The 16,774-nt window shown below is 44.6% G+C and overlaps 1 protein-coding gene across 1 annotated transcript in view; it reads left to right on the plus strand.

Moving 5' to 3' along the window:
- The window catches only part of SKAP1 (src kinase associated phosphoprotein 1), a 1,438,262-nt gene that overhangs the window by 1,176,494 nt on the left and 244,994 nt on the right, over nt 1-16,774 (plus strand). The window contains exons 5-8 of the mRNA XM_086924266.1: nt 3,562-3,642; nt 4,592-4,675; nt 5,613-5,737; nt 15,529-15,592. Coding sequence (XP_086780392.1) covers nt 3,562-3,642; nt 4,592-4,675; nt 5,613-5,737; nt 15,529-15,592 — 354 coding nt within the window. The remainder of the gene's footprint in view (nt 1-3,561; nt 3,643-4,591; nt 4,676-5,612; nt 5,738-15,528; nt 15,593-16,774) is intronic.

Consider the following 16,774-nt stretch of genomic DNA (forward strand, 5'->3'; position numbering starts at 1 on the left):
TCCACCACTTTGGCAAGGTCAATAGCAGTTTTGAGAGAAGGATTTTTGGCTGCCCATAGCCGCTCTTGGATCTTCTTATTATAGCACTGTACTATTAGTTGATCTCTCACCATCTCATCAGCCATGGCTCCAAAGTTACACTTAACAGATAATTCTCTAAGTCGTGCTACAAAATCATCAATACACTCTTCTGCACGTTGTTTATGTGTATAAAATTTAAATCTATTCAAAACTAAATTTTCTTCCTTGTCAAATCGGATTTCTAGACGAGACATGGCATCAGTATATTCATCAGGAGCTGATTGTGCAGATGAGTGCAACTGTTGAGGTAAGTATTTAAAAATACGCTGTGCCTCTTTTCCCAAAGCGCTTAGTAATAATGCCTTTTTGCGCTTAGCAGGAAATTGCTGGCCATCTAAAGCATCTAAATAGTTCAAGTCACCATAAATGTCGAGCAGAGTCCGTATATCTTATTTGTTGTGCGCAGGGAAGCTTCCAGGAATACGAGTGAAGTAAACAATCAGATCCAAAATGGCTGCACGTTGCGTGATGACGTGACGCTTCAGCGCAGGTAACACGGGTCAGGAAACGATGCTAGGATACTTCGAGACGCAGTCAGAGTATCACGAGAGCACTGCTGATGACGCTCTCGCGGCTGCGCTAGAGAGAGAGTCGTTAAGAATGACGTCGACTCAGATCAAGTAAACAACGTTAAAAACAGATTTTGCAAAGTTACCCAAAATCCGGCTGATATGTGACGTTACGAGGACAGCAGAGACGATAAGGTACTGCACGCAGGATCCGTTTCTCGGGAAGGGAGAACTCCACTGTTTTCAGCTGAGACGCAGGATCCTCTAATCAGGTCAGCTACCAGCAAACATCGCCAAAATGTTGTAAATGAATAAAGGCAGGATACCAGCAATCAGTGGTGTTCAGCGTAATAATTTATTGAGACAGATGATGGGAGTAATCCTCTTCCCAGCTGACCCAACTCGTAACTGACACAAGTTAGAATCATAGGGAAAGGCAAGAGCATAGAACAACCTAACACTCTGGAACACTAAATGGGAAAGGACACAAAGGAAGGGCTAACATCCATAAGGTGAAATACAGATAAGTTAAATTACAACACAGAGATCCAACCTCAGGGCGTGCCATGCTCAAGTTGGGCAGAGATCCACCCTCCTCAGGCCGTGCCAAGCTCATGCGGGGCAGAGATCCACCCTAAGGCCGTGCCAGGCTCAGGTTGGGCAGAGATCCACCCTCCTCAGGCCGTGCCACACTCAGGTTGGGCATAGATTCACACTCCTCAGGCTGTGCCACGCTCATGCGGGGCAGAGATCCACCCTCAGGCCGTGCCACGCTCAGGTTGGGCATAGATTCACCCTCCTCAGGCCGTGCCATGCTCATGCGGGGTAGAGATCCACCCTCAGGCCGTGCCACGCTCAGGTTGGGCAGAGATCCACCCTCAGGGCGTGCCACGCTCAGGTTGGGCAGAGATCCACCCTCCTCAGGCCGTGCCACGCTCAGGTTGGGCATAGATTCACCCTCCTCAGGCCGTGCCACGCTCATGCGGGGCAGAGATCCACACTCCGGCCGTGCCAGGCTCAGGTTGGGCAGAGATCCACCCTCCTCAGGCCGTGCCACGCTCAGGGTTGGCAGTAAATGGAACTCACGGTTGTGTAGCTCGGGTTCAACAGTTTACTAAACCGAGAGTTGTGCGATGAGATTCAGTTCCATACTGACGTCTTCTAAGATCATTCCATGGTCTCTGTGACGGCTCCACTCGGTGCCGGTGTGAGTCGTGGTGGGTTACAAAAGAGGTAGGCTTGGACTGGCACACAACAGTAAGGGGACACTACACACTTGGCTTACTGTGTCGGCCGGAAGGCACAAGCGACCCCGGCCCGTTTATTTCAGCTCTCTGGCCACGCCTGGCCAGAGAGTGATACATTGTGTGAATTGTGTTCCGGGGTTGGCTGACGCCCCTTGCACCACTAGACCGCTACAGTCTCGGGCCCCGGATCCCAGCAGATCCTCCTTTGTACGGATCCTCCTCTATCTTTGCCGAGCTTCCTCCCACCTCTGTACACATCCGTCTCTGTAAAGATCCTCCACTGTGAGGACCCCACTCCCTCTTCTTACGGATCTTCCTTCCTCCTCTGTGCCGATCCTCCTCCCTCCTCTGTGGGCCACTGAACCTATGGCCACTGAACCTGGATGTGTGGAGAGTCTAATCTGGGCCACTAGATCTATGAAGGGTCTGCTCTGGGCCACTGGATCTATGGAGAGTCTGCTGTGGGCCACTGGATCTATGGAGAGTCTGCTCTAGGCCACTGGATCTATGGAGAGTCTGCTCTGGGCCATTGGATCTATGGAGAGTCTGCTCTGCGCCACTGGATCTATGGAGAGTCTGCTCTGGGCCACTGGATCTGTAGAGAATCTGCTCTGGGCAACTGGATGTGTGGAGAGAGTCTGCTCTTGGCCACTGGATATAGGGAGAGACTGCTCTGGGCCACTGGATCTGTGGAGAGTCTGCTCTGGGCTACTGGATGTGTGGAGAGAGTCTGCTCTGGGCCACTGGATCTGTGCAGAGAGTCTGCTCTGGGCCACTGGATGTGTGGAGAAAGTCTGCTCTGGCCCACTGGATCTGTGGAGAGAGTCTGCCCTGGGCCACTGGCTGGCGAGTCTGCCCTTGGCAACTGGATCCATGGGGAGTCTGCCCTTGGCCAGTGGATGTTTGGAGAATCTGCTCTGGGCCACTGGCTGTGTGGAGAGTGTGCAGCGGGCCACTGGATCTATAGAGAATCTGCTCTTGGCCACTGGATCCATGGAGAGTATGGAGAGAGTGTTCTGGGACCCTGAATGTGGAGAACCTGCTCTGGGCCACTGGCTGTGTGGAGACTGTTCTGGGCCACTGGATCTATGGAGAGTCTGCTCTTGGCCATTCGATGTTTGGAGAGTCTGCTTTGGGCCACTGGATCTATGGAGAGTCTGCTCTTGGCCATTCGATGTTTGGAGAGTCTGCTTTGGGCCACTGGATCTATGGAGAGTCTGCTCTTGGCCATTAGATGTTTGGAGAGCTTGCACTGGGCCACTGGATGTATGGACAGTTCTGCTCAGGGAGGCTACTCGTGGGTCTCTGTTTGGCCTGCCTTGTGACGGACTTTGAGGAGGAAGGACCGATCATGACACTGGGCGATGAACTCAAACCTTGTTTGGCCGGGAGCGAGTGCAACACTTGAGGTCAAGAATAAGGCATGCGATATGATTTGACATGCTCTGAAGATTGTCTCTAGATTTGACAGACAGGGAGGGAGGCTGCTGTATATTGTGACAGTGGTCAGTTTTGAAAATCACCACAAGAGCACTACCTGGGCGGTGATGCTGCAACCTAGAGGATAGCTCGAAGAAGACCTAGGTGGTAAAAAGCAGATAGTTCAACATAATTGTGTCTGCCCGGTTCTCGCCCTCTCGTGTATTGTGACCTGCTCCCACTCTGGCTCGATTGTACTATTTGTCACACTGGGACTTACCTTTATTTCTTCTGTTACTTTTTAGATTTGGAAGACATTGCCCTAAAAGGTGCACAAGAACTGGACTGTGTGGTGCAGCAGGGATACCTGGAGAAGAAATGCAGAGGTGAGTATCACTCTCAGGTGATGTGTTTATTTCATTCACTTTACGATTGACGGATGCATTTTGATTTAGAATTGTGCATAGGAACTGGATGAGAGTACAGCTGCTTGATATCAGTTTAGGTGGGAAGTTATAGAGACGGTGGCGAGCAGGATGGGTTTGTAAGTGGCGGCTAAAATAAAACACTACATCTATTTATCATTTGTGTAACTTTACATGAGAAGTGAAATATTGAATATAAAATGTCAGGGGAACGGGAAGATGTCAGACTGAGGTCGTTCATTATTAAATTCCTTGGGTGAGGTGTTCTTTAAGTGTGCAGATGAAGCAGTGGCATTAAACCAAGATTGGTGGTAAAAGATCTCTAGTAAAGGGGCCTGAGAAGAGAGAAGAAACAGAATCTCGATGCAGTGCATAGAGTTTGTCTGTGAAACTCGGAAGTTTTGATTGGCCACCTTTGGGTATTGAGTAGAGGCACAAGGACTTGAGTGTGTCAATGGGTAGTTTGCTTTGAATACCGAGACGAAATCTTTGTAGAAGCCTCTTTCCTTAGATAACAACCAATTGAGATGGGAATAGTACAACATTTTAGTACATTTATTACCTTATCCAGTCATTTAAAGGCGGGTTTGGGGAGACCCACTAGAAGGCTGCTGGAATATCCAACTGCACATGAAGACTAACGCCGCAATCAGTGTTTTGTTTGTGTGGAAGAGAATTTGACATTGGATTTGATCCACCGCTCGTATTTGCTATCTGTAGAAGTTATGAGGGGTTCCATGTTGGGAGAGGGGAATTTGTGCACCTCAGCACAAACCGGGCAAAGCCGGGGATCACAAAGTGATTGTCGAGGACTGCACATCAGCGGAGCCAAGAACAGGGAAGGGCAAATAGTTGTCATCCAGAGTGAGTACATTGCTGTGACCGCCATCTTTACTGGTTTTTCTCTCAGATCACGGTTTCTTTGGCTCAGAATGGCAGAAGCGATGGTGTGTCCTCAGCAAAGGGATCTTTTATTATTATGGCAGTGATAAAGGTAAGCATGGCCTTGACCACAGAAACGCGCAATGTCTGTTACATAGACACATTTGACCGTTACTCTGTGAATGTAAAGATTCTGAAAACAACCCAGAATCTCTATGGACAACATCCGACATTTGGCGCACATCGCTTTGCTGTTCACATGGTCAGGCAGAACTCAAATAGTTTAATTATTTATTCCTTAAAGAATCCTTAATGGGGAATATTGCAAGTTCCTGCATGAAAGAGTGGGAGAAGGCAGCCTGGTCACCAACAAAATGTGAAATTCCTATGGACCAAAGGCTGCAACTTCTCTGGGCAAGGATGCGCTGCTTTGCGACGACTACCAAACATTCTTCAAGAAGGGCACATTCTGAGCCCCAAGAGATTTAATAATTTTTTTTGTTGGCTGTGAGCGGCCATGAAAGGAACTAGAGTCCAGTAGAGACTAAAAGCTGTATTATGGGTTGGAAACATCTGATGAGGGTTCATCCATTCGGGGTCTTCACCAACCGGGTCTCCGGTGAGTCCTGCATAGCGATTACCTTTCTCATTGGCTTCTCATTCATTTCTAGAAGCGAACCTTTGGTGGTGTCTTTCAAGCTCATCAGATCCACTCCACTGCTGCCACCACCAAATGTTTGTCCGGAGTCCTCTGATTTCCTGTGGCCCACGTCTCAAGGACGCCAAACATATGCAAGAAATGTGAATTATGCACATAACAGGACACAACATGTCCTTCTTACACTTGTCACACTTCATGCCAGGTTCATCCATTTCACATTGTCAAGGAATGAGGGGATGACTTGGTGTTGAGCCAGAAGAAGCCTACAATTTATCTCACAGCCTGGCCCACTAACATTTAAAAGGGTCTAAGGTTCAGGGCCTGCAGCATTGCTCGATTCCTCGCAAATACAGTCCTTCAGGTTACCTTATGCTTTACTGTCTTGTAGGTAAGCAGCAAAAAGGCGCGTTTCACCTGAAATATTATCTCCTGAGAGCTGCCCCTCACCTGCGCAAAGACTCCAGACGCGACTCCTGCTTCGAGCTGGTATCTAACGACAAGCGCACCTACCAGGTGAGAAAATAACATGTCTCCGTCATGGATCAGTAGAAATGTATGCCCTATTGCATGCACTGTATGTTTAAAGAATGTAATTTTTGTGTAAGGGCCAGCATGCTCGGGATGCAAGAAACTGGGTGCAGAGTATAGTCAAAGGTCACGTCCTTTCCCCAATTTATGCTCTGGGCGAGCACTAGAGTATGTCATATGGAAACCAAAGAAATTCATTCAAATGTTAATGTTCTAGTTGGTTATTCAGACTGCACACTAATGAGTGTTCTAAAAATGTTTCTTTACAAAACATCAGTTGGTGGAACTTTATGGTTATGATAAAAAACAATGGAATTTGCTAGACATTTTAAGCTGTTCAGTGCACTTGTCCTGACCTCACGCATTATGTCACAAATGACCTCACTAATGACCTAATTGCAACACATTTCTCATCACACTTCTCATTATTGGGGACATTAAAACTTCGAATGGTTCCTTCTTTTCATGTTTGCATTATTGGAAATGCAATGCTTTTTTTCCATATGTATCCACTGTGGGTTCGAACTCAAAGATTAGACTAATATCTCAAGGGGGGGACATTTCATGGTCAAATATGTGATGACACATACGTAATTGGAAAATAAATATTGGGTGGGAGGCCAACTTTGGGATAGACATGTCCTGACACCAAATGATGGGGCGAAATAGGGATTAGATGAGAAGCTTGGTAATTAGAAAAGCATTTCATGTTGTTAATTACATCATGTAACTTAAAATCAATAAAAACTATGAAACTAAAAAAGATCGCTATTTCCTGGCACATAAAGAAGAACCGAGTAGGAATTGGTTAGTAATCACTATTGGAAAAGGGTTTCCTAATACTCAGTGAAGGAGAATGGAGGGGTTGTGGTAGGAAAAGACTTTGGATTTCTGGGCGCAGTCCAGGCAGGCGCAGAGGGGCTTGCCTTTGGCACGCTGACTGTGCGCATTCACCATTAAGTAGGTCCTGAGAAGGGGGAGGAGGAGCTCAGGTGAGGTCGGTGGTGCTGAGTAGGAGTGCGACAATAGGGAAAAAGAGAGGCACACGGAATAGGTAAGAAGCTGAGGAGGGATGTGCAGAGATGGTGGGAAAAGGGCATACAGAGAAGATTGAGAGACTGCACAAAGTGCACACAAAGAACGAGAGAGATGGCAACAGCCACATAAGAAGTTAGAAATGGCATAGAGGGCAAGAAAAAGGCCAAAACTGAGAGTAAAGGCACGAAAAAATAGAAATAGTGAGAGAAGGCAAAAAGAACAAGAGAAAGGGTACAAAGAAGTAGCAGAAAGAGCGAGAGAAAAGCCACAAAGAGCGAGAGAAGTGACACAGAATTCACAGGAGTGGGAGAAAAGGCACAGCGAGTGGGGGGGAAGCACAAACATTGCAGAAAGAGTGAGAGAAAAGGCAAAAAAGATTGTGAGAAGTTGCACAAAAGTCACAGAGAATGAGAGAGAGAGATCAAGGTGAGAGCAAAAGGAGAGTGGGGAGGTAGGGCCAAAAAGGCTTTGACCGGGTCAAACGACTGATTACAGGTAAGTCGGGGAGGGGGTGGGTGATATATGCACCAGCTTAATGGCTGGTGTCCCTCCCACCTGGAAAGGGGAGGTGCACAGAGGCGTTGGGCTAAGCTGAGGGAGAGCGTGACAGCAGGGCGGTAGAGAAGTGAGCGCAACAGGTAAGGTGGAGGAAGAAGCAGGGCGGCTCAGAGACAGTGGGAAGGGAGAACGCACCGGCCCCTCTCTTCCGAAGACTGTATGATATCTTTAATCTAGTAATGAGTATAAAACAATTTTTAGAGAACTGGCAGGGGAAGACGTTTACACAATTCAATTTCTCGCCCAAACCCAAGTAGCTGGGGAAACATTTATCGTTTACTCAAAAATGACGATAGCATGGATACTCGTAATCCTTACATTTGTGCATAATATTTACTCATGAACCCTTACTGTTGTGCAGGTCTGCAAGCATTTCTATGAATTTCCACCATCATTTTTATCTTTGGTGTCCATTCCTTTTACGTTCTTGATTGTGGCAAGAAATCTAATATCTATCAATTATATAGCCTGTCAAATTCAAACCGGCTCCTCCGGCAGAGACTTGCCGTTATAAACTAAATCCGGTTGAGCTATATTTTCTTCAAGGTTTGCTAACTACAAAAAGTGTGATGTGCTATTATCATGGGCATACAGGTACCCCATATTATTCGTGTTTCTGCATTATCCTTTACAACCTAGCTACTTCATTAGTTAATGAAGGACTTGCGATGTCCATACAACTTATATGTAGGGTGACCAGAATCTTAAAGTCAAAAACAACCAAGGACATTTCACATAATTGGAAGAAGGACTACGATCTTACATCAAGCGATGAGCGCACTCCTTAGCAGAGAGTTACAGAACGGTCAGTAAGAACTTACATAAATTGCGATTTTTAAACCTGGTAGCTTGCTTCTTAATTAAATTTTTTCTTGAAACAACTGCTAACTCCTACCAATTTTAGTCGATTTATCTTTAAAAACCGGGATATGAGCTACATTTCTTGAAATTTTCTGGGACAGCTGGTACAAAACTGGGACCATCCTGGCAAAATGGGGATGTTTTGGCCACTCTACTTATGTGCAATGTGCGTGGTAACATGAACGATGATGGGTGTGCCACTAAGGCACTAAAACAAAAGCCACCGACATATAGCTCCCTTTTAAGGGCCATAGATTAGGAGACATCAGTCATCTTACCCGTCCTTTCATTTTCAGCCAATTAAATTCCATTATTTTACAGAAAGGAGGGGTAGTAATATGGCAAAATATGGTATTTTGTCCTTGTCAATTTGTTCAAACACTGTTGTGTTAAAGCCAATTAGACGTGTACCGGTGAGGTACGGTGTCGTCATTTATTCAAAAGTGAATTCACAGCATTCTGTGAAGTTAACGGCTAAGGGTGAGTCCACCCAGTTGTCTTATGAAATTGATTCCAGCATGGTCATTCCTGGACAGCGTAGGTAGGCTCACTGAGAGAGAGAGAGAGAGAGTGTGCACAACAATAGGCTATTCAGTACATGTACAACACATAACAGTACAGGACGATTTACATATTAAACACACAAGCCAAGGGAAAACATAAATGCACAGTTTACATACACACAATACGGATTAGGACGCGACAGTACATGCACCAAGTACAAAAACCGAAGACAAAGACGCAGGGTTAGTTTGAACAAAATGACTTTTTCATGTACGTTGCGCATCTCATAGCTCATTTAATTTACTCGGGTGCCAGGCTCCTTCCTTCCCTCCTTCCTAACAGTTGAGCAAGTGACTTCTTTTGAAAATACTTACTCCCTTTAATGATCGGATACTAGCCCAGTTGTACTGATACTCATGGTGGGGTCCCCCCAACATCTAGCAACGATGGCCCAAGTTGAGGTAAAGGAGGGATGCCAGTCAGACGTGCAATGGTACAATTCTTATCTTTCTATGTGGACGGAAGAAGAAGAGGTCAATCTAAAACATGACAATATCTCTAACTTCTGGGTGGAGGAGGATTTTGGATGAACCCCAATCCGGGGGACTCTTCATTTCTCTATTTGGTCAGTACATAAATCAACTCACTGGGCGCATTACTTTGGTCTAAACAGGATAGAAAGTGTTCTCAGAACAGGTCGCACACTTGGGATATCGGTTGGAGTCAGCTCGTTGTACTGCAATAATCCTTCAAGCTCCTGATGTAGACTACCCTCCCATTCACTAGCTTCAGAGAGAGACTCGTTTCTAAGTAAAGAATGTGCTATATTTAAAAAAATGCTATTCTATTTTTCGCATCCCATTGACCGCTCGATCAGCACCTCAGTCATACAAAAAGCGTTCTCATATTGACTTAGGCGCACATGACACATACGCATTCATACTATACAAATCAGGACAGATACGCATTCATACTATACAAATATTTCACGCCCCCAGAGATAGCCTCTGCATAAAACGTACCATCTCACAGTACTAGCCTATTTTTCGCGCAGAATACAGTGCGCTTAGGCCTTCTCCATTCTTCAGCTGAAACTCCGATGTAACCTAAAGAAAAAGAAAAGAGCGGGAGGGGGCAGCATTTAAAGCACAGCAACGCGTGTGATAATGAAAATAGTTTTACTTACCATGTACTGACTTATTTCTTGGGATGCAGTCCTCGTCATCTCGGCATTGAAGCCCAGAAGAATGGTTAGTGCGGTAAAGATAACTAATGTTAGGATGCTCACTACATAGATCATTCGAGTGCGGTATTAAGGACTGCGTGTGGAAAAATGGTCAAATGCCAGAGGTACTCAGTATAAGGCGAGGGGGGGTGATGGATCAATGTTTTCATTGAAGAAAACAATCTACAGTGGCCTGGGGCTGTTCCTATTCGCGGAGCAGGGAAACTATAGGAGGTGGCGAGTTTCATTGGGTGCATTCGTGTTTTTAATGGTATGCATTTTTGCTACACGGTAAGACCACTAACAGACTTGCCTAATGTCTACATGGAGATCAATTTTTCGGGCGGATAGAAGAGACAGCGCAGCTCTAGCTCGATAACGCGGGGGCACAGCTGTGCCAGAAAATCACAGATTCGTAACTGCCAAGGCTGGCAGATCTGTTCATGGGGTCCGTAAACACGGACTAGGCCATGCCTGAAATGTTTGTGTAAGGCGTACCAATCTATAACGCACAAAAGAAACTGTGCCTTTCTAAAACCGGTAATATGCATTTGTGCCTGACTGCTAAAATACAGTGCCTAGAAATGTTTTGCCATATATAATCTAAACAGATGACCACTGCTTTAGGAGGTTACGAGTGGTTAAAACAGAGTAGGACTTTCCTAAAAATGCCCATTCCAATCACACAACTTGTGCGAGGACATCAATATGCTAATATTTAAAACAAGCTCTCTTGCGATGTTTTTCGAGCCCTGGCTTTGGCCTTGCAGGCAACTAGATTTAGAGAAGATGTTTCTCTCCTTTTTATTTAATACACTTATAACTCACTTCTGTCTAATGTTAGACTGTATGGCATTCCTCTGGTGAGGCTCAGGAGCATTTGAAAAACTCCTCTGAAACACATGATGCACGAAAATAAAGATTACGATGTTTTAGGACTCCAAGAACCAGAATGTACGTGGGGTTCATAGCTAACCAATTTCAGGCTAATGTACTTCCTTGGGAACCTTACAACTGTAATATAGAGAAAAATTCCTAATGTGAAAAACGTTTGCTTTTGCTCCTCCGAGGGAGCTGCTAAGTCAAGAAGATCCGATCTGCTGTCCTCTTCATTGATATAACTAAATGTCAGGATCTTTACCAATTGCTCACGTTGTAGGAGTGCAAAATAAAACAGATCTTGACTATTCTTTTGACGTTGTTTCTGCGTACTGTATCTTTTAAACTTTTTAGAATCGAGTTACTCATTCTACTGGCCATTGAAATTCGAGTTTCTTCTTTGCATATTTGTTCCACAATGAGTCATACACTATGGGACAAATACCATACTTTTTATTTGACAAACGATCCAGGCTTAAACAATAATTTTCCAATAACTTCAGAAAAGACAGGCATGATGGATATCGGTCAAAACAAACCTCTCAATTAATCCTAAATTCAGACAAGAAGTCTACATTACCTGGCCTTTACTATTTGCAAATAGTACCCATTGTTCAAAACTACCAATCAATCAATAGTTCTGATGCTAATTCCAGGTTTCCTGTGACAGGCTATTCCTAGCGCTTCCATTTTAGCGGGGTCGAAAGATCTCATCAGTGGCCTACTGATTTTCCCGGTCTTTTCCTAGCGCGTTTTATGCCATTGTTCGCTATACATTACAGTGGGTAATCCATATTTCACATACATGTCCTTATTAGGGGTGCATTCCGGCGGTGCCGGATGACTGACCTCTAATAAACCGTCCGGCCAAAACAATCAATCAATTTTTGAAAAGACAGGCATGACGTAACAAGCGGTCAACTAATGTGAAAAAAGTTTGCTTTTGCTCCTCCAAGGGAGCTGCTAAGTCAAGAAGATCCGATCTACTGTCCTCTTCATTGATATATCTAAGCGTCAGGATCTTTACCAATTGCTCACGTTGTAGGAGTGCAAAATAAAACAGATCTTGACTATTCTTTTGACGTTGTTTCTGCGTACTGTATCTTTTAAACTTTTTAGAATCGTGTTACTCATTCTACTGGCCATTGAAATTCAAGTTTCTTCTTTGCATATTTGTTCCACAATGAGTCATACAATATGGGACAAATACCATCCTTTTTATTTGACAAACGATCCAGGCTTAAACAACCATTTTCCAATAACTTCAGAAAAGACAGGCATGATGGATATAGGTCAAAACAAATCTCTCAATGAATCCTAAATTCAGACAAGAAGTCTACATTACCTGTCCTTTACTATTTGCAAATAGTACCCATTGTTCAAAACTACCAATCAATCAATAGTTTTGATGCTAATTCCAGGTTTCCTGTGACGGGCTATTCCTAGTGCTTCCATTTTAGCGGGGTCGAAAGATCTCATCAGTGGCCTACTGATTTTCCCGGTCTTTTCCTAGCGCGTTTTATGCCATTGTTCGTTATACATTACAGTGGGTAATCCATATTTCACATACATGTCCTTATTAGGGGTGCATTCCGGCGGTGCCGGATGACTGACCTCTAATAAACTGTCCGGCCAAAACAATCAATCAATTTTTGAAAAGACAGGCATGACGTAACAAGCGGTCAACTAAAAATCTCAATAGGTCATGGACAAAGGTCCGCACTACCTGCCCTTCACTGCCTGCAAAGAAAGAGAGGATTCCTAATCTCTGTTTGTTTGCACGTAGGGAATGTCTCAACTAAGGGGAAAACTAGTATTCGGTCGAACTTATCCAATTAGTTAAACAATCAATAACAAGTAAGAATTGATCTTTCACGACCTTACCCGGACCGTTGTGGACAGTTCCTTCGTCGTCCCCTTCCAGCACCCGTTTGTCCTCTCACTCCAACAATGCGGCGTTCCTGTAAGGTCCCAGTCAGGACCGTAGGTCACTCGAGAGAGAGGTCCATTCGGAACTGGTGAAGTTTAGGTTGATCGGCAGCCAGACAAGGGTCCTCTCAAGGCAGGTATACTCCAATCGGTTAGTTGTTCACTCCGTCATTAGGACCTCTCTCACTGGACCCACGTGTCTCTGATGGGCCCGACGTTGGTGCACCAGTTGTGAAAAAGCAGCTGTGACTCCCAAGACTTTCGATGCCGCTTGGTGCAAACCACCTCTAATTCACCTTAATATTACCTATCAAAATAACGATGCAGGCGCTGGCAAGTGGAAGGCAAAGAACAGGTGTATTACTCCAGGAAGAGAACACATCACATCAGACACCGGGGCTATCGTCAGGTGGTGCTCTAACTGCATCTCTGTGGCATGGCCTTTTAGACCCTTTTTCGTCAGTTTATTACATGGTCAAACATTCCTGGCTTCAGTTTATTACATAGTGAAACATCCTTGGAATCCCCGCCTTAAGCTAATTCCCACACAAATCCAGCAGCAAATGTCCCCCACCTAGATGTAACAGATGATCGCTATCTCGCAGCTGGACATTCCGACAGGATCTAAAAACACGTGGGATCAGTCAGATCTAAGGGCTTTGGGTTATTGATTAAGTCAGGCCCCTTTGTTGGTGAAACAAGCCCTGCCGTGTGTAGGCAATAAACAATGTCCACAGGGGTCGGTTAGTGCCTGGGACCGGACTGAGTGGCCAGGTGCAGGGAAGGAGGTTATAAAAGGGGACTTGCCTGTGCATGGAGGATGAAAGGACAAGTGGGTTTGGCGGGGGAAGCGACTACGGGGCATTGTCAGGCTGACAAGGTTTTACGACCCTAGTACATGTGTTCAGGCTTGGTCAGGGTGCTGGGGATGATTGCGAGGTCAGGGTGAATCATAGGTGATTAACAGGGAATGAAAATGGCTGCGATATCTAAAATGGTTGCTGCTTACGCGCACGCAGAGGCCCTTGCTACGCAAGATGATGCAGACAATGTTTCACGATCTTCACTCTGCTCTCAACAGTGGCTGTGGTGAACATAAATGAACGCCGCTTATGCAAACTTAAGGTTTATCGATTTCCACACATGTAGCAAAATTCCACCAGTTACATTTAAGAAAGCTAAATCTATGCGGAATAAACTAGTGTGCAATGCCCCCACCATCAATAAATGAACCACTTGGCTCCAGCCCCAGAGAGGATTCCGCAAGTGATTCAAGTGCAAGGCTTGCAAACACGACACCAACAAGAAACTAATGCTCTTAATACCAAGTACGTGGGCTTTTGGCACATACATCACGAGTGGTTCACAACCCACTTGGGTCTGATTCGGTCACTTTCTCTCCTCACATATACCATAAACCACCAAGACCCTTCTAATCTAAAGATGGTTAACTAGATAGTAAGCCCATCTCTGACTGTGTACACTGGTACTATTATCACTGATGTAGGGAACCCACACACACTGCAAGTACCTGCCTGTAGCCGGTTGATCATTATACTGCAAGAAGTAGGTCAAAATGTCTAGCAAAGATCTTTTGATGGCGTGTGTGACACTTACTTTCTTTTTCAAAGCACCTTGTAAGTATATTTTGTAAACCCGTTTATCCACACAATTATACACATTATTAGTTTGTGTTTTCTAATTGTGAATCTAACAATTAGCAATACAGCCTTCTTCCGTATTTAATTTTGTGAATACCTGGGTGTCTTTTTCATTTTGCTCGTTCGATGCATATAACTGTTTGGGAATATTTGCACGATCATGCTGTAACAAGAAAACTCTTCTATGTTGTTTTTTACAACATGGTTGCTGTGACAACAATCCAGTTTCAGCCTGTCAACCTTGAAGGTATATAGTTGACACTAGTGAGAGACCAGATGTAGTGAGCAAGGCGGTGCATACCGCCGAAACGTGTCTGGGCCATTTAAATCGGAATAAAGTAATCTTGCTTTGAAGTAATTCACGCAGTCAGTGCCTACTTTGGAATGAAAGTTGGACTGGTATTGGATATATATCAAAACAATACCCTTTCAGGCATAGAGTGACGCATACATTATGCCAAAATGAAGCTGAGAACTCTGGGAAGTTTAGGTGGAAAGCAGCTCCTGTATAGAGCACCCTCAACACCAGCGACACTCTAAATCTGCTCACCTCAAATATCTGCCTTTCTATCAAAGTCTTTAAGCATAGTATTAGCACAGTGCCATCCACACCGAGATAGAAAGGGACAAAGCCTTTTGCCATTTCTACAGCAACGTTTTTAAGCATAGGACTAGCACAGTGCCGTCCATGCTGAGCTGTGAAATGACAAAACCCTTTTGTCACTCCAGGCACAGTATTACAGCTTTGAATTAGTAAAATACCAGCCAAGCCAACCTGAAATGAACAAAATGAACCCCTGAAACATGCTTTGCTTTTCTCCTAAACTTGAGAACTACCCAGAGTTCTCTGCTTCGTATTTGCACCTATCTATCTATCTATCTATCTATCTATCTATCTATCTATCTATCTATCTATCTATCTATCTGTCTGTCTGTCTGTCTGTCTGTCTGTCTGTCTGTCTGTCTGTATAAATATATATATATCTCAAAGCATACAACCAAGCAAAAGCAGTTAATTGAGCTACTTACATGTAGCTATATAACTACTACTAGCTCACAATCTGCTCTTTGTGGAAGCCGGCCTTAAACCCCATGTCTGATCAATTTGTTCTTCATTACAGTTTACAGCAGCAAGTCCTGTGGAAGCAAAAGAATGGATGGATCAGATCTTGTTTCTCCTGAAAGGTGGGGACATGGATAGTTTTAAAATGCCTGGATGTGCATGGCCATCGTGTGGTTATTCCTCTCAGTATGTGGGACCAGAGGGTGGGAAAACAAGAATGTGAGAGGCACAAGGAAATTAGGATATTGTAGAAATGACAGACCCTTCAAACATATGGATATCGGAACATAAGAGAAACATGGGACGTAGTAGAAATAACAGCCCCTTGGCACATTTGGATATTGTGTACTAGCCTCTTGGTATGTAGCATAACAGTGTTATAATCTCCAGTATGTGTGGCCATAATGTAGTTAATAGCACCTTGGTGAGCCCCTTGGTAATGGATTGCACACAAAATGTAGTAGCCACTGCATATGTAGATAGGTTGGAATAGCTCCTTGTCATATTTGTGTATAATGTTATCATCCAGTAGTGTAAGTGAACTGTCGGGCCTTTTCTTAAGATCCTGTTGCGAATCCTCTGTAATTCAGCTCAGTACAAAATAATTTCATTCAAGACGACAGGCTAGAAAAAACTGCACATGATTAAAAACATAACCCATCCACCTGCATAAGCCCTCATAGGCTGGGACTGCTGAAGAATAATGCTGAGTGCTGAGGAAAAGTGTTCTTCTTGTTGGCGTCCATTTTGTGCCAGGACTCCATTGTTTTTGCATTGCCATTTCGTGTCAAACACCCACACACGACCCACCTGCTCATTTCTGCTGATCGCTGAGAAAATTCTATCTGTCATGACAAAACCCTGCCTGCAGCCTACATTTCTGCCCAAAAACTGTTGCACACCCAACCCCCTGTTATTTGTAGTTCAACAGAAAGCCATGAGACACCCACGTCCTGTGTAAACAAACTTTTTTTCCATCTCCTGCTCTCTGCCTGGTAAACATATACTTGACACCGTGATCAGGTTATCTGGACAATGGTCTGAATGCTGGGCCGTGATCAGGGTGATTGGACAATGGTTTGAACACCGAAGCTTTGATCAGGCTGATAGAACAATGACCTGAATGACTGAGCTTTGATCAAGCTGATTAAACAATGACCTGAGTGCCGAGCCTTGACCAGGTCACCAACTACAAACATCGCCTTGATCAGGTTATCAACTGCAAACACTGCCCTGATTGAACAATGGACTAACAGCCAAAAGAATGGGATGAAAAAGTATAAAAGGCTTGTAAGCTGCGGAGT

The sequence above is a fragment of the Lissotriton vulgaris genome, chromosome 5 (genome assembly GCF_964263255.1).
Source record: "Lissotriton vulgaris chromosome 5, aLisVul1.2, whole genome shotgun sequence".
NCBI classification, from domain to species: domain Eukaryota; kingdom Metazoa; phylum Chordata; class Amphibia; order Caudata; family Salamandridae; genus Lissotriton; species Lissotriton vulgaris.